Raw genomic sequence first — 24,883 nt, forward strand, 5'->3', positions numbered from 1 at the left:
TTTAATTATTTCAGTTCAAACCAGTTAATAATGTCTGCTAATGGCTTATTAGGGCATTATTACACTTGTCCCATATAACTGAGTCTGCACCTAGTATAGATTCTGCCCTCGTTTGTGGCTGAGGCTTATTGCCTCTGGTTTACTCTGACGTACAGGAACTCCTGAATCATGGGGCAATTGCAAAACTTCACACAGAACAGTGACATATAGAATTGTGCAGAAGAAAAGCTTTGTTTTTTGTTTTTTTGGTGTATACACAGGCTCAAGCAGTAAGGAACAACACTTTTAGGGCATTTCTCCAAGCAATAGCCACTGTAACCATGGAGACGTTCTCATATGAGATGATGTTTGACCAGTGTGTTTTTCTCCATGCTCTCAGACCACACACTCACTCCACAGAGCTTATGTTAGATGAGACAATAGTCCTACAGAGGGGACAATTACAGAGTCCTGGAAATTTCTCCTGCATGGATCCTTATTTGGGTAACATCCTACTTTGCCCCACCACTAGGTCTACTAGGTCTATGGGACTTCCCAGGAGAGAGCTGGCCTTCTTAATAAATGTATCCTGTCTCCTGCTATCTGCAGCTGATATGCTGCTGTCTGCTCCTGTGGAAATACACCACCATTTCTTTAGTCTTCCCTGAAATGATCTGGAGGTGATATGGCATACACCACTCTAAAAAGTCCTGTATCAGTGCTCTCTCCTCAGACAGTTTCTTCACTGTGCAGGTGATGGCTGGTTCCCTATGTACAAGGGGTTTGTACACAGGCATAAGATGAACCAGATTGTGATCTGATCTTCCAAGGGAAGGGAGGGGTGAGGAGTAATATGCCTCCTCCTGTGTGGGTATATAACGGGTCCAGTATTTTATTGTCTCTGGTGTGGCAGGTTACGTACTTTCACAAATACTGCCGACCCACCTCCTTTCCCTTTTCCACTCCCCTGAACGTCAGCTGTAGCTTTCAGCAAATATCCTCACTGAACTCTTTCTCTTTTCTCCACTTTCTATTTCAGAGAGCAGACGTTCAGAGCAGAACCTCCAGAGCCCAGCTGTGTGTCAATGAAGAGCAACAACTCAATGATGGATCCTGTTTATTTCAGTAAAGAAAGACACCGTACTGACGTGAGGTGAGACACAAAAACAGCAGCACTTCTTCACTTCTGACTGTGGTGTTATAAATGTTATACGTCAAAGTTACTGTAAAAGCTAAAGGGGTTTAATCAATCACAACTAATGTCTACAATAATTTGTTTTGCAGTTAGCCCCAAATTACTGCTTGTACCATTGTGTCATGGGAACCTTACCAAAGTGCTCTAGTGTTATCTGACCAGTCCAGACTATTGTTGAGGTGAAAACTCAGGTACTGCATTGGGGTGGAGTTATGTCTGCTCCTGTGGAAATACACCACCATTTCTTTAGTCTTCACTGAAATGATCTGGAGGGGATATGGCATACACCACTCTACAAAGTTCTGTATAGGTTCTCTGTGCTTCCCTGTTGTTCTCCAGTTGGCTTTCCCCTCCCAGATCTCCGTATTCAGCTCCCTACTGCATGGCTCTCAGCTCGTACTTAACTCCTGATCTAGAAGCTAGTATCTCTCTTTTTTCTTTCAGGAGAAAAAGCAGGGTTATAGCAGGGTTGTTGTTGGAGAAACAGAACAGACTTTGCAGGTACAGTGTTCTCCACACAGAACTTGACATGTGTTATGCAGTGGGTGAAATTCAGTGCTCTCTCTCTCTCTCAGAGATTCTTCTGTCTCCTCAGACAATTTCTTCACTGTGCAGGTGATGGCTGGTTCCCTATGTACAAGGGGTTTATATACAGGCATAAGGTGAACCAGATTGTGCTCTGATCTTCAAAGGGGAAATTGAAATTTGAATCAGCCTTTATTAACAGTCACTCAAACATGTACAATGTTTACTTCTAAACGTCAGGAAATGATAGAATTCCATTTTCTATGGAGCAAAGAGTCCCAGCACAGCCCCATACTTCCTCAAACCCATCAACATTATACATCTGTTCATAAAACAGAAACTCCACTTTAATACGTGATTGGACCAACCTTTTAAAAACCTGGAAAACATCACAATAATCCCCAGAATCCACCATCTTCTTTCTACTAAAATTAATTGCAGTTTTTGCTTGACCTATAAGAAAATTCAGCAGCTGACACTTCTGTCAATAAGGAAACCCAAAGATTAATACATGAAGGTTAAAACTTTCACCAAACAATAAAAAAAGATCTGTTAAAATGTCGAATAACCCTGCCAGTCTAAAACACTGAGTAAAACAATGGAACATAGTTTCCCTTAAAGAACAGAATGGACACTCAGAGGACACTGCAGGATTTATAACAGAAACAAATGCTATGACTCCGAGCAGTACTCTCCACTGCAAGTCCCCTGCAGATTTGGTCAACGGTGGTTTGTACAAAGACTTCCAGGCTGGCCTCACATCACTGGTGAGGCCACAATCTTCCATGGGGAGGGAGGGGTGAGGAGTAATATGCCTCCTCCTGTGTGGGCATAAAACGGGTCCAGTATTTTATTGTCTGGTGTGGCAGGTTACGAACCGACCCACCTCCTTTCCCGTTTCCACTCCCCTGAACGTCAGCTGTAGCTTTCTCCAAATATCCACACTGAACTCTTTCTCTGTTCTCCACTTTATATTTCAGAGAGCAGACGTTCAGAGCAGAACCTCCAGAACCCAGCTGTGTGTCAATGAAGAGCAACAACTCAATGATGGATCCTGTTTATTTCAGTAAAGAAAGACACCGTACTGACGTGAGGTGAGACACAAAAACAGCAGCACATCTTCACTTCTGACCGTGATGTACACTGCTGCTTTATGAAACACTTACTTTAAGAATAACACTGACCAGCTCTGTGTCAGATATCGCTCTTTGAATGTTGCAGAATCAAGAGAAATACTGAATACTGAACTGAAAGCTTCTTAGATTAATGTATCAAATCTAAAACACTAAACCTTTGTATAATCTCAGACTGGTCAGTGATATCCGCTAATGACCACCAGTGATGTTGACTCATAGAAAACACTCAAACCAAAATCAGCCGTAGCTTTCACCAAATATCCACACTGAACTTTTTCTCTGTTCTCCACTTTATGTTTCAGAGAGCAGACGTTCAGAGCAGAACCTCCAGAGCCCAGCTGTGTGTCAATGAAGAGCAACATCTCGATGATGGATCCTGTTAATTTCATTAAAGAAAGACACCGTAGTAATGTGAGGTGAGACACAAAAACAGCAGCACTTCTTCACTTCTTACTGTGGTGTTATAAATGTGGCAGTTATACCTCAATTTCTGATTTGTAGTTGCTGCCCTAGTCACTGCTCATTTGCGTAAATTTCCCCCATTTCCTGCATTAGGTCTATGTAACTAACCAGGACAGAGCTAAATGTATCCAGTTTCCTCCTATCTACAGCTGATATGCTGCTGCCTCAGCAGACCACTCCATAAAAGATGGCTGATGCTACAGCTGTGTTAAAAAAATGATCCTGAGCAAGTGTAGTGTGCTCTGTTATTTTCTTGTAAAATGCTCTAGTGTTATCTGACAAGTCCAGACTATTGTTGAGGTGAAAACTCAGGTACTGCATCGGGGGGGAGTTATGTCTGCTCCTGTGGAAATACTACACCATTTCTTTAGTCTTCCCTGAAATGATCTGGAGGTGATATGGCATACACCACTCTAAAAAGTCCTGTATCAGTGCTCTCTCCTCAGACAGTTTCTTCACTGTGCAGGTGATGGCTGGTTCCCTATGTACAAGGGGTTTGTACACAGGCATAAGATGAACCAGATTGTGATCTGATCTTCCAAGGGAAGGGAGGGGTGAGGAGTAATATGCCTCCTCCTGTGTGGGTATATAACGGGTCCAGTATTTTATTGTCTCTGGTGTGGCAGGTTACGTACTTTCACAAATACTGCCGACCCACCTCCTTTCCCTTTTCCACTCCCCTGAACGTCAGCTGTAGCTTTCAGCAAATATCCTCACTGAACTCTTTCTCTTTTCTCCACTTTCTATTTCAGAGAGCAGACGTTCAGAGCAGAACCTCCAGAGCCCAGCTGTGTGTCAATGAAGAGCAACAACTCAATGATGGATCCTGTTTATTTCAGTAAAGAAAGACACCGTACTGACGTGAGGTGAGACACAAAAACAGCAGCACCTCTTCACTTCTGACTGTGGTGTTATAAATGTTATACGTCAAAGTTACTGTAAAAGCTAAAGGGGTTTAATCAATCACAACTAATGTCTACAATAATTTGTTTTGCAGTTAGCCCCAAATTACTGCTTGTACCATTGTGTCATGGGAACCTTACCATTCTCATAGTTATAATGATCATAAAACCACTTTCATCTACCTTTTGTTACCTTATTTTATTTTTTTTTTATTTGTTCTTTGTTTTAAACCCTCACTGATAAATATAGACCCTTTACAGCTCAGTCAACATCGACTCTGCTGTGATTGTTTTTCCGTTTTAATCATATAAACGAAGCAGAACAAATCATCAGGACCCAAACTCCACACATGTGTTCAGTTGGACAAGAGAGACTCGTTTCTGATTTGTAGTTGCTGCCCTAGTCACTGCTCATTTGCATAGATTCGAGTTGAGGTGACCCCTGTCATGTTGGTCTTATTGCTTAGTGTAACTCAGTCACATAGACATTTGACGTCCAACACCTTTGACACTTGAATAAAAAAAATAAAATTCTTGCTGTGGCCCACGAGGCTAATTTTTAAGTCCTTTGTTTATTCGCATCCTTCATGTTACCCATAGGTAATGTCATCACGAAACATCAGTTTTTGTAGCTGTGCTGAAAATGCTAAATTATACATCTCCATTCTTTCTGTAAATCAGTGATCAAGATCTGTTATCAGACTGACTAGCTCTGTCTCAGATATCGCTCTGAATGTTGGAAACGAAGTCATGAAACATAATATCAGTGATTCGTAGAAAACCCTCCTCCAAATGTCAGCTTTACCTTTCACCAAATATCCTCACTGAACTCTTTCTCATTTCTCCTCTTTATATTTCAGAGAGCAGATGTTCAGAGCAGAACCTCCAGAGCCCAGCTGTGTATCAATGAAGAGCAACAACTCAATGATTGATCCTCTTAATTTCAGTAATGAAAGACACCCTACTGATGAGAGGTGAGACACAAAAACAGCAGAACATCTTCATTTTATGGTGTGCACTGCTGCTTAATGAAACACATCCTTGAGTCCTTGAAAGGGTTTTGTTTTTGTCTGAAAAGGTTTAGTTTCAGGACCTTTATTTGTTCTCTCTTGCACATGTTCCCTGTAAGTAATGTCATCAGGAACAGAATATCATATCTACGCTGAAGATGCTGAGTTTAACACTTTCTTTCTTTCTGAAAATCAAAGATCCACATCTGTTGTCAGGCTTACAAGCTGTGTATCAGGAATCTCTCTGTGGAGTTGTTGGCTTTTCTTTTTAGTATTATTATGTTTTGTTGTAGTATTGTAACAGGCCGAGAACAGCAACACAGCTTCTCTTCTGACTGTGGTGTGGGTGTGCACCAGTTCTTTGATGAAACATTTTTTATCATTTTTTATTATTTTTAAGCAGCATCTTTTTTCCTGGTTGAACATTGAGCCATCAAAATTGCTGATAAGTCTTAGTAATTATTAATAAGACAGACACCTTTACAAGTTTCTTACTTTGCATATCTCAGTGAGCTGGATGCGTCATAGTTATTGTTTTTGTTTAATTTAGGATGCCACTGTGTGGAGATCAGGGGAGATTCACCAAAGAGTGAAATGTGCAACAACTATTTACTTTGGAGGAAAAATTTTGAGTAAACAAAATGTATAATAATAAAGTAGCAGTGTAGACACTTTAAAAAATACAGAATGATGAGGACCTTTTTTAAAAAAATGAAGAATTGTGAAATTCAGAGTGGAGTGAGGGAGAGAGTCTTTGTGAATAGAGTAATAGATTTGGTTCGACAAAGAAAAGGACTTGATGTTTTTGTTGAACACATTTGGAAATTACTCTTCAGTGACACCCTGTGGTACTGTATGTGATTAGCTCAGTGTGCAAAAGTGGGTTATGTGACTTACATGAAAATGTATCTATAAATCATAAATGAGATATTTTCTTTCATGTGAATGGCTGGAGATATATATATATATATATATATATATATATATATATATATATATATATATATATATATATATATATATACTTTTACCCAGTAACTCTTATTCCCTGATTTTATCAGCTGCTTAACAGCTTTTAGAATGATTTTAATAAGGATTATGGTATGAGATGGAAGAAAACATCCATTCTGAGATGTTAATTTACCAATAAAATGTGTATTTAATTTACCAATATATGTATATTTTTTGTCTAAGAAAAGTGAATTGAAAAAAGTCACCAAACTAATTGAGCTTATGAATGAGAAATTTAGTGTAATTTGGCAGATACCCACTAGCAGGAAGGCTACAGGTACACACAGGTCACCTTCATTGTATCAGTGACATTTTCCCATTATAGGTTTTCAGAGTGTGTTTATCCATGAGACATTCACATGGTCCATGATGTAGATTTGCCCATCGCATGCTATGTTCACACTCCACTCGTGTGACTTCGTGTGCTTTAGGGTGACACATACTGACTTGTGTCCATGCCCTAAACACTTGCTCTCAAGGCCCCCTGCTGACAGAGAAAATCTGGTCTCCTGGTTTTGGTGATAATTTTTTAACATGCATTTTTACATGAAACAAACAAACAACAAAAACACAGGCTTTGATGTTTACGGTTTAGTTTTGGAAAAATATGATGTGATTTTAATTTTTTTCTTTATTGAAATAGAGCATTATATTATACAGAACATTAAACTGCATGTATGGCGCTACTATTGAGAAGGTGCCAAGTTTGAAATATATAAAGACTGTGCATTATTTAATAAGTATACTGGGTTTTGAGTGGGAAAATCCTATTAATGACCTGGACATCAGAATTGTGAAACTTAAAAGAAAAAATTACTGTCAATCTGTTTAAAAATTTAATTAATACTTCCTCTTGTGATTGTGACATTCATTTTCACCCACCCACTCTAGGAGGGATGTGCTGCTCCAGGACTGTTCCAGGTGTGGAGTGTGTGAGCAGATTCAGACAGATCCGGTCTCTATCACCTGTGGACACTCTTTTTGTAGACAGTGCATCAGGAGCCATAGGGACCAGTCTGTCCACTCAGGAGACTTGACTTGTCCCTGCTGCATAAGGAGGTTTAAAACAGGCTCTGTTCAGTTTCCACACACGGAGGAGTCCATGGAGCTGGATGAATACAAACCAGTGGAACACGTCCTGCTCAGTGTCTCAGAGAGAAACAAAATCAGCCTGAAGAACAAGTACGAGAGCTTATTTGAGGGATTCAAAACACAAGAGAATAAAATCCTCCTGAACAGGGTTTACACTCAGCTCTACATCATCGAGGGAGAGAGGGAAGGAGTGAATGAAGAACATGAAGTTTTACAGATTGAAAAAACTCGGAAACATCAAAATGACATAAGATCAATTAGCTGCAATGACATTTTTGTGCTTGATGGAAATGAAAGAGACAAAAAAGCCAAAAATCTCAGAGGCGTTCTGACTAAAGGCATTGCTGGCATTGGAAAAACTGTCTCTGTGCAGAAGTTCATTCTGGACTGGGCTGAAGGAAAAGCCAATCAGGATATAGAGTTCATGTTTGTGCTTCCATTCCGAGAGCTGAACCTGATTAAAGACAAACAGTACAGTCTTCATGGACTTCTGTGTGCCCTCCATCCTGAGCTCCGAGGTCTGGACACAAAGGAATATGACGTGTGTAAAACTGTGTTCATATTTGACGGCCTCGATGAAAGCAGAATTCCACTGAAGTTCTCAGAGTGTGAGAAAGTGTCAGACGTGACCAAGATGTCTTCAGTGGACGTGTTGATGACAAACCTCATCAAAGGAGTCCTGCTTCCCTCTGCTCACATCTGGATAACCTCCAGACCAGCAGCAGCCAATCAGATCCCCTCTCAGTACATCAGCCGTGTGACAGAAATTCAGGGATTCAATGATCCACAGAAGGAGGAGTACTTCAGGAAGAGGATTAGTGACCAACACCAAGCCAACAGTGTCATCTCCCACATTAAGACGACGAGGAGTCTCCACATCATGTGCCACATTCCAGTCTTCTGCTGGATCTCAGCAACTGTGCTTCAGCGAATCATGAAACAAGGGACCACAGAAATCCCTAAAACTCTGACTGCAATGTACTCACACTTCCTGCGCACTGAGACAATCATGAGGAAGGAGAAGTATGAGGAGGAAGATGAGAGAGGAACTCTACAGAAACTCCTGAGATCCAACAGGAACATGTTTCTGAAACTGTCTGAACTGGCTTTCAAACAGCTGATGAAGGGGAATGTGATGTTCTATGAAGACGACCTGAGAGAGTGTGGGATTGATGTCACTGAGGCCTCAGTGTACTCTGGGATTTGCACTGAGATCTTTAGGGAGGAGTCTGTGCTTTACCAGAGGAAGGTTTACTGCTTTGTGCATCTGAGCTTTCAGGAGTTCCTGGCTGCTTTCTATGTGTTCCACTGCTGTGTGAGCAACAACAGAAAGGAACTGAAGTTTCTGAAGCTGAAAACCAGGAAGAGGTCTTATAGGGTTTCACTGGACAAGCTGCTGCAGGGAGCTGTGCGTACAGCTTTAGAGAGTAAGACTGGACACCTGGATCTGTTTCTCCGTTTTCTGTTGGGCATCTCACTGGAGTCCAGTCAACAACTCCTGCAGGACCTACTGACACACACAGTGAGCAGCTCTGAGAGCATCAAGAACACAGTTCAGTACATCAAATACATAATACAATCAGAGGATCTTCCTTCTGACAGATCTATCAACCTGTTCCTCTGTCTCACTGAAATGAACGACTCCTCTTTATCCAGTAAAATCCAGGAGTATCTCAAATCAGAAAAACGCTCAAATGAGAGACTGTCTGCTGATGAGTGTTTAGCGTTAGCCTACATGCTCGTGAACTCAGACGAGGTGCTGGATGAACTGGACTTGAGGAAGTACAACACCACTGAGCAGGGTTATTGGAGTCTGATCCCAGCTGTGAGCAACTGCAGAAAGGCCGTGTGAGTGTTGTTTCTATATCTTTTTTTTTTTTAATTATATTCCAGTGTTATTGTTGACTGAGACAAGTTTGCAGATTGTTTTACTGTGAGTAGAAGTTCCTCACTGTGTGTATAATTAGGATGTAATAAATAAAATGAATGAGATATTACAGAACAGGTGGAGTTAGATGAACATGGATAAGACTGCTGTCTTTCTCTTGTTTTCTCTCACTCACACTGTATCTCACACAAATCCCCCAAGTTTATAAAAGCAGTATTTTCCTCAAGTCTGATCATTTTTATTCCTGTGAGGCTGAATTTCAAGGAGAGTTCAGACTTGTAGTTCAGTTTCCTTGGGTTGGACCAAATATGTAAATTCATACATTTTTATATTTTAGTCCTGGTTTAGTCCTGAACCAAATATGAATTTTAAAAAAAGCGATGATGTATGACATTAGTTTTGTCGTCTGAACAATGCCCCACACTGAGCTTAATGCACTTCTCGGGGCTGTGTACCTGGTGGTATTTTTTCAACTGGAAACACAACAAGACGTGGTCAAATGGATAAAGGAGTCAGAACAGCACCTGAAATTCCTCCACTGCACAGAATAAAAAAGGAGTTGCTGCTTGTTTGGTGAGCACCAGTGTCAAAAGGAAGCGTTCACATTTGCTCTAACAAACCAAACTAACAGACAGTTCCTCACCTTCACGTTTTTTACTGTATTATGCACTGTGTTTACATTGTGTTACAGATTGTGTGGCTGTGAGCCGACCATGAATTCCTATGAAACTCTCTGCTCTGTTCTGAAATCACCAAACTCACCCCTGAAAGAGCTGGAGTTCACTGAGACTGAGCTGCAGGATTCAGGAGTGAAGCTGATCTCTGAGGCACTGAAGAGTTCAAACTGTAAACTGGAGACTCTCAGGTGAGATTCTGGATGAATGTCCATGTGGATAATGAGTGTATTCTCCTGCTCTGATTGGCTGTAGTTTGCCCTCAAAAAGTTTTCACTGATTTTACTGTTTGTGTTTGTACTATATTCTATTTGTAAACTGACATTTATTTCCAAAAGAAAACATTATTCTCAGGCACAGAGACAGAGAACCATTCCTGCAGAGCAGAAATCAAAGTAACAGCATTTTACCAGTGACAGTAATAATAATAATAATAATAATAATAATAATAATAATAATACTTAATATGCTGCATTTCAGAAAATCTATGATGATGCTAAACATGTGATATGTGCTACATTCCTTAAATGCATTGAGAAAAGGAAAAAGGGAGACAAGGTTTTCCTTGATTATTCATTCATTCATTCATTATGTGTAACTGCGTATCCAGTTTTTGACACATTTCTTCACAGGCCTAACACGGTCAGGGCTCCATTTGCAGTTCTCTAAAAAGCTGTGATAGAGCACAACACCATAGTTTATCTGTGAAAGGAAAATGGAAATGTGCTACAACCCACTGAAGACGTTAACAGAGTTAGTAAAGTAATGATATTAATGCTGTTGTGAACAGAGGGACTATTACGACTACATAAGACACGACAGGAGACGATCAGTTCAAGGAAGGACTAGAGACTAGACCCTGGGCTAAAGTGAGACTAAGACCAGTCACTCACTCCCCTGCTCTTATGTGTGTATTCTCCTGCTCCAGCCACTGTAAACTCCACTTTAGTTTACTCTCACTCTGTTTCTGTTTGTGAAAGAGTGAAGAGTGTTTAGTTTGGAGTGGAATGAGTCTGAATTTCACATTCTCTATTTTAACTTCACTTTCTGTATTTACTTTACCTTGCAGACTCACAGACTGTAAATTCACCCTGAATTCCTATGAAAGTCTCTGCTCTGCTCTGAACTCACCAAACTCACCCCTGAAAGAGCCGGACCTCAGTCAGACTGACCTGCAGGATTCAGGAGTGAAGCTGGTCTCTGGGAGATGGAGGAGTTCACACTGTACACTGGAGATAATCAGGTGAGATTTCTGTGTTTCTTCCTGAATAATTCAGCTTTGAAGAAACAGTAAACTATGCTCTGTTTCAAGCTGATATCATGGCTGAAACGTACCTATGCTACTAAAAGACCACACCAGCTAAAACGTACATTTAACTACGTTTAACTTGATATGCACCCCCTAACCTCTAAGGCCGCTTGGAAAACGGCATGCTGAACCAAAGCATTCAAATAGAAGATTATTTAACTTTTTTTTGCAATCAACTGATATGCCGCGGCACGGTGGCGCAGGGACCTGGAGGTTGTGGGTTCGATTCCCGCTCCGGGTGACTGTCTGTGAGGAGTTGGTGTGTTCTCCCCGTGTCCACGCAGTGGGTCCAAAGCCTACCTGGAATCATTGGGCACAACTCCTCACAGACACCCGGAGCGGAAATCGAACCCACAACCTCCAGGTCCCTGGAGCTGTGTGACTGCGACACTACCTGCTGCACCACCATGCTGCCCAGTGGCGGATGCTGGTCTTTCAAGGAGGGGAAGCTCAATTTCGGCCTACATCATAAAATGTGTCAGTTTATTTATACGTAAATTCTACCCTCCGTTCCTTTTTAAGAAAATGATCTGTGACCCTGTCGTACCAACAAGGCGTCTTTTCCAGGGACTTGACTAGTGTCCTCTCAATGGACAGCAGAGCTAAGCTGTTTAAACGGCCTTGGCCCATGTCAAGTGTGTCCGCCTGTGCTCCCATGGATCTTTACACCAAAGGATCGCTGATTCGCTCATTATGCTGTCAATCAAAAAGGGATTCAGCCTCAGACAGATCATCCAAACATCATGCAGAAGCTGAGCGTCCGGGCCAGCCGAGGCCAGCCCACTGCCCCATAGACCCCCAGAGACGCTGAGCGTCCAATGGGCGGGACAAAACCCAGCATTTATCCAATGACTCGTCTCGTTTCGCTGCACTTCGCTGCTTCGCTATTGAACTCTGTGGACGCTCAGCGTCCTCACTGTTTAAAACACTGTGAAGGGAATGATAGAGAGGAAAGCTGTGTCTTTACCAATGATAAGAAGCAGATTCTGAACAAAAGTTGTGCGCGTTGTAGTGCATATTTATTCAATGACATGTACACGCAACAGTATATATTTGATCACTTATTTTGTTACATTTTAGGGGAAGCTGACCTTCCCTTGCTTTTAGTAGCATAGGTACGTTTCAGCCATGATATCAGGTTGCTCTGTTTATGAAGAGACCATCAAATAAAGGCGTGTCTTTGATTTGGGCAGAAATTAGCTAAAAGTGTTTGATATTCAGAATGATTTCTATTTATGGGGCAGGCAATGGCTACCAAACTGTTTATGGGTTAGAAGGTTTTACATTAACAGCTGAGTGTATATATTAATAATGTTTATGTAGATATAGCATTTTTAATGTTTCTTTGATATTCTTTTCTGACGTCAAAATATTAGTGTTATTAAGGTGTTATAAATGTTTTTCTTCCTACAGAGCTCTGTTTTATATTGTTTTGGCTCAGATAAAAAAATATCTCATATCGACTAAACTCCCTCAAGCATTGACAATGACAGAGGACAGAAGTCAGAGGCTAAGATGCAACACTTTTTAAGCTTTATTTCTAACAACAAGCATAATTCAACATATAAGTAAATAAATGGTATCTGTCAGACGTTCTGACCTTACATGAGCCAGAGACACGTCAGGGCAGCCAATCTGTGTTGAAATCGAAATGGAAAGAGCGGAGTACACACACACACACATACACACACACACACACACACAATGCTTGCTCACAGTTCAGGTCTCCTTTCAAGATGCTTCTTTATTTTGAATTGTTTTAAATAACAGTCATTATCCAGAACATCACAGCAAAGCACAGGTTGTGAAAACAGCATCTATTCCTTCATTGTCTGTAAGCACTTATCCAGTTCAGGGTCATGGTGGGTCCAGAGCCTACCTGGAATCATTGGGTGCAAAGCAGGAACACACCCTGGAGGAGGTGCCAGTCCTTTACAGGGCAACACACTCACACCCAAGGACACTTTTGAGTAAGAACACACCACATACCTCACAGTCACCCGGAGCAGGACTCGAACCCACATCCTCCAAATCCCTGATGCTGTGTGACTGCAACACTACCTGCTGCACTACTGCGCCTCTGTCCCCTTGAGAGCCAGCTGTGTCCGAGATGTTACTGTGCTGTCCCCATGTGTCCCGTCACACTAATACCAGAAGTATGTCACAGCGGCTACTATGCCGGTACACCCAGCAGAACAGCGGCTATTGTGCTGGTACACACGGAAAATCATCCATGGTCCAACATATCCAATATTCAACACTTTAGTTTCCTGTAGTCATGAAAAGTGCATTTTCTATAAAACGTAATCGCTAACATTTTTCTATTTTCATTCCAATTTTTTATCTTCTCTTTTTTATTTATTGACTGCCTACACATCAGAGAAAATATGTTTGGCAGGTAAATTTCAAAATATTAATTACAGCAAAAACAGCAAGCCTAGAACAAAAAAGAGAAACATTAATCTACATTAATGCTCTGTGCCAAAACCTTTAGATGGTTATCTGTTATACGGAAACATCCTTTGATGCAGTGAAGGGCAGGAGACTTTGGAAAGACTAAATTATCTTACGTTATTCCAGATGGGAAAATTGTGAGTGCTGGAATCCTGGTTATAGATATTTTTTATTAGAACATGCCGTGTTGGTCCCAAATATATTTTAAAGAAAATTTTGGTACTGAATATGTTTATAATAGATTTTTTATGTTTGAGATTTTGTTTTTGTAAATCGATGTCACATTGATCTGTCCCAGTAGATTAATGTTGATACACAGTGTCAGCGAGAGCTGTTTCAATTACATTTTAGAATACACAGTCATATGATAATATTCTGACCACAATATTTCTGTCCATTCTCTCGACTTCACTGACCATACAGCAGCCCTTTGTTCTACAGTTACAGACTGCAGTCCATATGATGATTTGGATACTTTTTTGACCCCTTTCATCTTTCAATGGGCAGTGTTAGGGGCGCAGGATGAGGACTGACAGAGGGCGGACGCAAACGCTTAGAACACAGACTTTATTTACAAGAGACAAACACAAACGAACTGGGGCATGAAACGAGCGTGAAACGAGCAAGAGAAAGGAGCAAGAGAAACGAACGAAAGAAACGAAGAACACTGACATACGAAGAACAACGAACAAGGCGTGAAACAAGTAACAACGTATAGCGCGAACGAAGGAACAGAGAACACGAAACCAGGAACCGAGAACATGGGACAAGTAACTAGGAACAATGAACGAAAAGAGGAAGTGAAACCAGAGGGCTTAAATACACAGACAAACGAGAAACAGCTGAAATGGATAACAAGGGAAAAGACGAGGAGGCGGAGACAAAGGCGGAGACATGGAGATAAACAAAACCATGTGCGGAGAAAGAGAAAACAGACTAAACGGGACGTGAGTGTGACAGATGCCCCCTCCTGAACGCGCAACTCCCGGGGCGCGTAACCTAGACCCCCCCAGAAGCTGGCGCAGGAGGGAGCACGGAAAACAAGACAGGAAACCAACAAGAGACAGGACGGGAACAGACACAGGAAATGGAGCTGGAGACACGGGACTAGACTAACAGATGCTGGACAGAACCAGAAACAGGAGATGGGAATCGTGACAGGAAGGGATTATACTGAACGGGAGTGGACAAATGTGACTGGAAATGAGGCAGGACATGACTAACAGGGGACTGAAACTCGGACTGGACAGGTGCTGAGACTGAGGACGGATACTGGAAGTGAACAGGGGACTGGACATGAGACCGGACAGAGGGTTTACGTGGTGACTGGACAGGGTTAACAGGGGACTGGACAGGACTAGGCAGGGGAACAGGTACTAAGACGTTTACAGGGACAGAGACGAACACGGTAACAGGGACAGGAATAGAAATGAAAGCAGACACGGGTACAGGGACAAGCACAGAGACAGGAACTAGGACAGGTACAGACAGTGGCATCAAAGTAACAAGGGGGTGCCCAGGACTGGCAAATGTCTGCGGGGCAGTCCGGGGAACCAGCCTGGGCACAGCTCTGGGGATCGACCCCAAAGTCCTTGGGGCCGTCCTCCGGGTACGACCAGAAGTGACCGTATCTACAGTTACCGGGGCAGACACGGCCGTAGCAACAGTCTCGGGCAGAGGAGCGGCTGGTCACGCCGCTTGCACAAGCAGAGGAGCGGCTGAGGGAGCCGCACCCATGGAGACTGGAGACCCTGCGACGACGTCCACGGAGACAGGGGAACCTGCAGCAACGTCGTCCACGGAGACAGGGGAACCTGCAGCGACGTCGTCCACGGAGGCAGGGGAACCTGCAGCGACGTCGTCCACGGAGGCAGGGGAACCTGCAGCGACAACGTCCACGGAGGCAGGGGAACCTGCAGCGACGACGTCCACGGAGGCAGGGGAACCTGCAGCGATGACGTCCACGGAGGCAGGGGAACCTGCAGCGACGACATCCACGGAGGCAGGGGAACCTGCAGCGACGACGTCCACGGAGGCAGGGGAACCTGCAGCGACGACGTCCACGGAGGCAGGGGAACCTGCAGCGACGACGTCCACGGAGGCAGGAGAAACTGCGACGACGTCCACGAAGGCAGAGGAATCTGCGACGTCGTCCACGGAGACAGGAGAAACTGTGACGACATCCACGGAGGCAGAGGAGTCTGCGACGTCGTCCACGGAGACAGGAGAAACTGCGACGACGTCCACGAAAGCAGAGGAATCTGCGACGTCGTCCACGAAGGCAGGAGAGGTGGGCGTCGCGCTTACGAAGAGAGGAGCAGCTGGCTGCGCCGCTTTCACGCTGAGAGGAGCGGCTGGCTGCGCCGCGTTCATGCTGAGAGGAGCGGCTGGCTGCGCCGCTTTCACGAAGAGAGGAGCGGCTGGCTGCGCCGCGTTCACGAAGAGAGGAGCGGCTGGCTGCGCCGCGTTCACGAAGAGAGGAGCGGCTGGCTGCGCCGCGTTCATGCTGAGAGGAGCGGCTGGCTGCGCCGCGTTCACGCTGAGAGGGGCGGCTTGCTGCGCCGCTTTCACGAAGAGAGGAGTGGCTGGCTGCGCCGCGTTCACGAAGAGGGGAGCGGCTGGCTGCGCCGCTTTCACGCTGAGAGGAGCGGCTGGCTGCGCCGCTTTCACGCTGATGGGAGCTTGTGCTGCTCGCCGGGCTCGCGCTGGGGCTTTAAAGGGTTTAGGGGGTTTAACGGGCGCACTCACGAGATCCCCTAGAGGTGCGCCTCTGTTAGCCTCTCCTCCGTCGTCCTGAAGCTGAAGGCTAACAGCCCCAACCCTTAACCCCCCCCCAAAATTTTCCCCGGACTTGAGGGGGCAGTCCTCGGGAGCAGAGGGTCCTGCGGAGCTGACCTCGAGAGCCGATCGGGAGAATCTGGCTCTCAATAGTTCTCTGAAAGTCTCCACCGAAATCTGCAGGGCTCTCTCTCTCAGCATGCGATCAGCCCACTGCAGTGCTATCCCCTTGAGAAGGGATCTCATGAACATTACCTTGATAAATTCATGTGGCGCCGGAACAGTCAGGTAGTCAAAGTACAATTGGCACTGCAGCAGGAAACCCTCAACGTTTGAAGTTCCCTCAAACTCGGGGGGAACTCCCATATGGGATTGCAGGGCAGCCGGTTGATCGCCCACCTTTGCCGCTAGAAACTCCTGTACTCTCCTAAACGCCTCGTTGAGACAATAGTCCGTGCTAGCTGCGTCCTTTTTTGGGTCGTTCATTCTGTTAGGGGCGCGGGGTGAGGACTGACAGAGGGCGGACGCAAACGCTTAGAACACAGACTTTATTTACAAGAGACAAACACAAACGAACTGGGGCATGAAACGAGCGTGAAACGAGCAAGAGAAAGGAGCAAGAGAAACGAACGAAAGAAACGAAGAACACTGACATACGAAGAACAACGAAACAAGGCGTGAAACAAGTAACAACGTATAGCGCGAACGAAGGAACAGAGAACACGAAACCAGGAACCGAGAACATGGGACAAGTAACTAGGAACAATGAACGAAAAGAGGAAGTGAAACCAGAGGGCTTAAATACACAGACAAACGAGAAACAGCTGAAATGGATAACAAGGGAAAAGACGAGGAGGCGGAGACAAAGGCGGAGACATGGAGATAAACAAAACAAAGCCATGTGCGGAGAAAGAGAAAACAGACTAAACGGGACGTGAGTGTGACAGGCAGGTCCCTACCAGGTGTTAGTACAGAGCCTGTAGTAGCAACGCCACAATGTTTTTGAAGGTGTAATTTTAAGGAAAATGCCTATTTTTATACATATTATACCTATTCCTTATTTCTTAGATTGGCTTGTAAAATATGTTATATAAACAATTTAACAATGTTAAATAAATAGCTAGTAGTTCAAGAATTTTCTGGTGTTTTACTGGTCAACACACATTAATAATAAGTCAGTATTACCTTTTAACAGCCAAAATATATGTCACTAGTTTTACATAACTTCAATCTCTGGGGGTATTTAACAAAACAGGATTACTCATTTAGCCAGATAACATTAACATTATCCATGAGAAATGTTCAGCTCTTCTACAACTGCACAAGATTAATTTTAGACTTAAATTCTATGTTTAAGCAGAAAAATCCATACTGCTCTAATTTGGTTTTCCCTCCTGAACTAAATGTATATAGTTAGTTAATAATCTTGAGACAAAAAGTGAGCAGAGCAGGAAAACACGAGGATGCCGTGCAGAAAGTCAGCTGCATGGTAGTGTCAATATCTGTTTGTTATAAATGTTACGGTAAAGGTCGCCATAACCAACTCCAATTTATTGCATAAAAAAAATAAAATTATTTGTATAATATTAACATTCACCCTGAAAAGGACTGGTGCCCCTCCAGGGTGTGCTCCTGCCTTGCACCCATTGATACCAGGTAGACTCCGGACCAACTGCTGTTCTGCTGTTTGTACTGGCACAGGACCCGTTGTGCCGCAGTGTGTACCGGCACAGGACCCGTTGTGCCGCAGTGTGTACCGGCACAGGACCCATTGTGCCGGAGTGTGTACCTGCACAGGACCCGTTGTGCCGCAGTGTGTACCGGCACAGGACCCGTTGTGCTGCAGTGTGTACCAGCACAGGAGCCGCTGTTCTATTGGGTGTACCGGCACAGTAGCCGCTGTTCTGCTGTGTGTATCGGCACAGTATCCGCTGTTCTGCTGTGTGTATCGGCACAGTATCCGCTGTTCTGTTTGATGTACCGGCACAGTAGCCGCCATCCCAACATTTCTGAATCATACTTTTGTGATATAAAAGATTATATGTCAACACAAAACAATATCATTCAGACAAACCATATTTCATATTTTTTAACCAGATAACACACAGTATGTAGCTACCTTGGTTCTACATAAGTTCATATAAAAAAGAAATGATTTTCAACACATGTAAATTAATCCCACATATTTTGATTGTTGAAATTGAATTAATTTCAAACAGTTGTACCCATATAGAGCTTGTTCACCAGGTAAACCAAGGAATTAAGGAATGTGATTATTTTGTTTAACACTCTTTCAAAATGTGTGAGAAGACAGTTTTAATCAAGGTTGAGTCTGTGTGTCTCTCTGAATTCTGCATTTGAGAAGAGTTGCATGACCCTCCAAGACCTGGGTCGTAAACTGTCCTTAAAAGGGCCTGTAGTGTCAGGTTTATGACTCTCTGACACAGACCTTCCGGCACTAATTTGGAGCCAGTTCTTTCTGAAAAGCTTATCACAAATTCCAAATCTTGGCTTGATGTGGCTTGGGGATGTCTCTGAAAACCAGCGAAAGCTTGGGTATTTAAAATCACATTTCAGAAAGTCAAATTTCTTATTAGAAATTAATACACATTCATCATATCACACTACACCGCTGTTCTGCTGGGTGTACCGGCACAGTAGCCGCTGCTCTGCTGGGAGTACCGGCACAGTAGCCGCTGCTCTGCTGGGTGTACCGGCACAGTAGCCGCTGCTCTGCTGGGTGTACCGGCATAGTAGCCGCTGTTCTGCTGGGTGTACCGGCACAGTAGCCGCTGTTCTGCTGGGTGTACCGGCACTGTAGCCGCTGTTCTGCTGGGTGTACCGGCACAGTAGCCGCTGTTCTGCTGGGTGTACCGGCACTGTAGCCGCTGTTCTGCTGGGTGTACCGGCACTTAGCCGCTGTTCTGCTGGGTGTACCGGCACTGTAGCCGCTGTTCTGCTGGGTGTACCGGCACAGTAGCCGCTGTTCTGCTGGGTGTACCGGCACAGTAGCCGCTGTTCTGCTGGGTGTACCGGCACAGTAGCCGCTGTTCTGCTGGGTGTACCGGCACAGTAGCCGCTGTTCTGCTGGGTGTACCGGCACTGTAGCCGCTGTTCTGCTGGGTGTACCGGCACTGTAGCCGCTGTTCTGCTGGGTGTACCGGCACAGTAGCCGCTGTGACATACTTCTGGTATTAGTGTGACGGGACAAAAGGCGACAGCACAGTAACATCTTGGCTACAGCTCCTACTGGAGCCCTTAAAGCAGGGGTCTCAAGCTCGCGGCCCGCGGGCCAACTGCGGCCCTCAGGACGATAGTTTGTGGCCCCGCCTTAATATGAAAGTTTAATGTTAGCGCGGCCCGCGAGTTTGATATGATTGGCACTTTTCAGTGTTGTGTGCGGAGCTGAATCAACCTACCAATCACGGTGGGATATATTCAGGGTGCGGGACATCGGCCGGGTTTATTGCGAATATAAGCATATTTGTGTGCATTTTGTATTTGTCATTATATGCACGCGGCGCATGCGCAATTCCCGCGGCTGCTCCCGCTTCACGCGCTTCGGCGTCCAGTCTGAACCCGGAAGTTGCTGCTCAACGGGACAGAAAAAGAAGCGGAAAAGACTCATCGGCTAAACACTGAAACTGAAACTTCAACCCGACAGCGACACCAAGTGGAATTATATATATTATACAGCCCCAAACATGTCTTTTTCAAAGCCTGCAGTGAAGAGAAAGATTTGTGATGAGCACAGACAATTTCAGGAAAAGTGGGAAGTGCAATATTTCATAAATAGTATATTATGAAATATATACTATTTATATATATGAACTAATATTTCATAATAGTTTCATAAAGTGCATTATTTGCACAGAGAAAGTTGCAGTGCACAAAGAGTACAATTTGAAACGTCATTACACAACTAGACATGCTGAGGAGTATGCAAAATACCAGGGAGATGAGAGAGCCAACCGGGTTGCTAACCTTAAAACATGTCTACTGAGGCAACAAGATTTCTTTAAGAAAGCAACCAAAGAGAATGATGCAGCAGTCGAAGCTAGCTACGTGGTTAGTGAGATGATTGCTAAAGCAGGAAAGCCATTCTTAGAAGGTGAATTTGTCAAAAAGTGCATATTACAGGCTGCAAGTATTGTCTGTCCAGAAAAGAAAGGTCAGTTTAGCAACATCAGCCTTTCTGCCAACACCGTGGCAGAGCGCATTTCTGACCTGTCAAGTGACGTTTATGATCAACTGTGTGAGAAAGCAAAATGTTTCAGTGTATACTCAGTCGCTCTTGATGAGTCCACAGACATCACCGACACTGCCCAGCTCGCAATCTATGTCCGTGGTGTTGATGACAATTTTGAAGTCACAGAGGAGTTGCTCACAGTAATTCCAATGCATGGCCAGACCACCGCTCAGGAGATATTTCACCAGCTGTGTGATGCCATTGAGAATGCCGGTTTGCCATGGAAGAGGTTTGTTGGAATAACAACCGATGGAGCGCCATCAATGACAGGGAGGAAAAATGGACTGGTGGCACTTGTTAAAAAAAAACTGGAAGAGGAGAGTGTGGAAGAGGCCATTGCTCTGCACTGCATTATCCATCAGCAGGCCCTTTGCAGCAAATGCCTGAAGTTTGACAATGTGATGTCTGTAGTTGTGAAATGCATCAACCAAATCAGATCCAGGAGCTTAAAGCACAGAAGGTTCCGTGCTTTATTAGAGGAAATGGAGTCAGAATATGGGGATGTGCTCTACTTCACCGAGGTACGTTGGCTCAGCAGGGGAAACATATTGAAGAGATTTTTTGAGTTGAGAGCGGAAGTGAAAGCCTTCATGGAGAAAGATGGGGTTGCTGTTCCCATGCTAAGTGATCCCAAATGGCTCATGGACTTAGCTTTTCTTGTTGATATTACACATGAGCTTAATGTACTGAACAAGAAGTTACAAGGCCAGGGGCAACTTGTCAGTGCTGCCTATGACAACGTGAGAGCATTCTCTGCGAAACTTATGTTATGGAAAGCCCAGCTTTCTCAAACAAACCTTTGCCATTTCCCAGCATGCAAGGCACTCATGGATGCAGGCACACCATTCAGTGGTGAGAAGTATGTGGATGCCATTTTGATGCTACAGGAGGAATTTGATCATAGATTTGCAGACTTCAAGACGCACAGAGCCGCATTTCAAATTTTTGCGGACCCCCTTCTCCTTTGATGTGCAAGATGCCCCCCCTGTGCTTCAAATGGAGCTCATTGACCTGCAGTGCAACTCTGAACTCAGAGCCAAGTTCAGGGAGGTGAGTGGAAAAGCAGACAAGCTCGGGCAATTTTTGAGAGAATTGCCTCCCAGCTTCCCTGAGCTTTCCCGAATGTTCAAGCGGACCATGTGTCTTTTTGGGAGCACATACTTGTGCGAAAAGCTCTTCTCTACCTTGAACTTCAATAAGTCCAAGTACAGGTCCAGACTTACTGACGAGCATCTTCAAGCCCTACTGAGGGTCTCAACTGCCTCCTCCCTTAAGCCAAATGTGGCTCGGCTATGCAAGAGGAAGCGCTGCCAGATCTCTAGCAGTTAGAAGTAGGCAGAAGAAGCCAAGTTCATAACTGTTTATGTTCAATGTTCCATTCATGTTCAGAAAGTTAAAGGTTAAAGAACTGTTAATACAGACATTTGAATCTGAATAATAATAATTACATTTCTCTAGTCAGCAACTATATGTGGTTTCTTCAGTGTTCTACATCTGCTGTATTATTATTATTATTATCATTATCATTATTATTATTTTCATTTTATTTATTTATTACTGATTGATTTTATTTATTTTCTTATGAATTGTTAATTTATTTATTTTTTCATCTTATTTTGTGTTAAAAAATAAAAATAAAGACATTTGATAACATTGGAATGTTTTTGTAAGAGCTTTTCTTGTGGAAAACCTGATGCGGCCCAGCCTCACCCAGACTCTACCTCCAGCGGCCCCCGGGTAAATTGAGTTTGAGACCCCTGCCTTAAAGCATCTAATGCTGTTAAAAATGTCTTTATTTTGGAAAAACTAGTGAAAAAGCAATAGATTTAAATGTTAAAAAATGTATTCAAAAACCCATTTGGTATATTTAGAGAATCTTCTCATGAATCTTCCCTTTTTTCCCTCACTACTCCACCACCCATTCTTACTCCTCCTCCTCTTTTCCTCTGTTACTACTCCACCACCCATTCTTACTCCTCTTCCTCTGTTCCTCTGTTACCCTCTCACTACTCCACCACCCCTTCTTACTCCTTGTCCTCTGTTACTCTAATTAACAGGCCGCGAGAGTGAACGCTGACGCGTGTAGCTGCCGCTGCTCTCCGGTTATTTATTTATTTATCTGCCTGCTGTCTCCTATCTCTACTTTTTCGCCATGTGGATTAATGACTTGACTGTAAGGTTTGTCTTCGCTTGGGCTGTATTGTCCACAGTAATTCATCCATCTGCAACCTTACACCAGTATTCAGCTGCTGAACTTCTCAAGCTGCCGTTCCACCTGCCCCTTGTGCCGCCAGTACTTCACATCCACCCGGACATCGCCCGGCCTCCTCGACGCAGATACATCCACCGCGGATCCCGACGGAACTTCCACATTGACGACTCCTTGGCCATAAATACCATCTGGTCTAAATCTCGTCGCCCTTGGAGAAACCCTGACAGGAAAGTGGACCGTGCTGTCTTAGTCAGGATAGCTAGGTTGGCTAACTTCATTGAATCCACGGACCATTGTGAAGTTAACGTCGGGCTTCTCAACACTCGGTCCCTCACGGGTAAAAGCCTTCTCCTCCGAGACATCCTCCTCGACCGTAAGTTCGACATTCTCTGTCTTACTGAGACGTGGCAACAACCAGGGGACTTTTCCCAGCTGAATGAGCTAACGCCGGCTGGGTTTGTTTACATCTCTCAGCCGCGTGTTACTGGTCGAGGAGGAGGTATCGCGATACTTTACCGTGAGCAGTTGAAAGCCACCACACCCATTTTACCTGTTTACATCACATTTGAAGTAGTAGCCATACAGCTGCATGGTCCAAAACCAACTGTTCTGGCTACTATCTATCGTCCTCCCAAGCCTAATAAGGATTTCATAAATTACTTTTCAGCATTTCTCACTTTCCTCTGTTCACATTTTTCCAATATTATTCTGCTTGGTGATTTCAACAAACATATGGACAATGTAAACCACACCACTACTAAGGATTTTACATCTTGCCTGGACAGTTTCGGATTACAACAGCATGTCAACTTCCCAACTCACTCTAAAGGTCATACCTTGGACCTGGTCTGCTGTTCTGGTGTAACTCCACACAACTGTACTGCCAACGAACTCCCTGTCTCTGATCATTCTGTTATTTCTCTCAAAATCAATATGGCTTTATCTAAAAATAGACCACCACGTACCATTACATATCGTAATATCAAAAATGTTAATCTAACCTCACTTTTATCAGGTATTGACAGTCTTCCAAATCCAAGTAATTCAGCCACTACTGATGATTTGGTTAAACTCTATAACACTGGACTTCACTCTCTACTGGACTCACTCGCTCCTTTAAAAACCCGGACTGTCTTTTTCACCCATTCCGCTCCTTGGTTCACAACTTACCTACGTCAACTCAAAGCTACTGGACGCCAGCTGGAGCGCCTCTTCAAGAAAACTGGACTCACAATCCACAAGGATCTGTATCATAACCATCTCCTTCTATATAAAGACAACCTTCGCACGGCAAAATCCCAGTACTTCTCCCAACTAATTAGAGCTGGTGATGGAAACACACGGGCCCTGTTTTCTTTGGTCACCTCCACTCTCCGCCCACCAGACTCCTTACCTTCTCATTTCTACTCTGCTGACCATTGCAACTTACTAATGTCATTTTTCAATACCAAAATAGATCTGATACACCAACAATTGCTTCCTGACACTCTCTGTACATTATTTTCTCCAGTTCCAGCCCCTTATATTCACCCATTTACTACATTTCAACTTCCAACTATCTCCAATATCTCTGATCTCATCCATAAATCTAAACCTTCCACTTCTCAACTTGACCCTCTCCCAACACCCCTGGTTAAAACATGTTTATCTTCACTATTGCCTCTGATAACTGCCATTATTCACTCCTCCCTCACTTCTGGATCTGTCCCTTCATCTTTAAAGTCTGCTGCAGTCACCCCTATTCTTAAGAAACCCGGTCTAGATCCTAACAACTTCAATAACCTTCGTCCCATCTCTAATCTACCTTTTCTTTCAAAAATCCTAGAGAAGACAGTTGCCTCTCAGATTCATTCCCATCTCTCTAATAACCACCTCTATGAGCAGTTTCAATCTGGGTTTCGTCCTCATCACAGTACAGAAACAGCTCTCCTCAAAATAACAAATTACCTTCTGACTGCAGCAGACTCGGGTGTTTTATCTATACTCATTCTTCTTGACCTGAGTGCA

The 24,883-nt window shown here is 43.8% G+C and overlaps 1 protein-coding gene across 1 annotated transcript in view; it reads left to right on the forward strand.

Annotated features, from left to right (window-relative positions):
* Positions 1-320: 320 nt before the first annotated feature.
* Positions 321-24,883, forward strand: part of LOC136678271 (NACHT, LRR and PYD domains-containing protein 12-like) — a 53,901-nt gene continuing 29,338 nt past the window's right edge. Inside the window, exons 1-10 of the mRNA XM_066656261.1 lie at positions 321-355; positions 1,019-1,132; positions 1,514-1,675; positions 2,388-2,498; positions 2,680-2,793; positions 3,138-3,251; positions 4,050-4,163; positions 5,060-5,173; positions 7,112-9,160; positions 9,892-10,065. Of these exons, the coding sequence (XP_066512358.1) occupies positions 321-355; positions 1,019-1,132; positions 1,514-1,675; positions 2,388-2,498; positions 2,680-2,793; positions 3,138-3,251; positions 4,050-4,163; positions 5,060-5,173; positions 7,112-9,160; positions 9,892-10,065 (3,101 nt within the window). The remainder of the gene's footprint in view (positions 356-1,018; positions 1,133-1,513; positions 1,676-2,387; positions 2,499-2,679; positions 2,794-3,137; positions 3,252-4,049; positions 4,164-5,059; positions 5,174-7,111; positions 9,161-9,891; positions 10,066-24,883) is intronic.

Source organism: Hoplias malabaricus, chromosome 2, assembly GCF_029633855.1.
Source record: "Hoplias malabaricus isolate fHopMal1 chromosome 2, fHopMal1.hap1, whole genome shotgun sequence".
NCBI classification, from domain to species: Eukaryota; Metazoa; Chordata; class Actinopteri; order Characiformes; family Erythrinidae; genus Hoplias; species Hoplias malabaricus.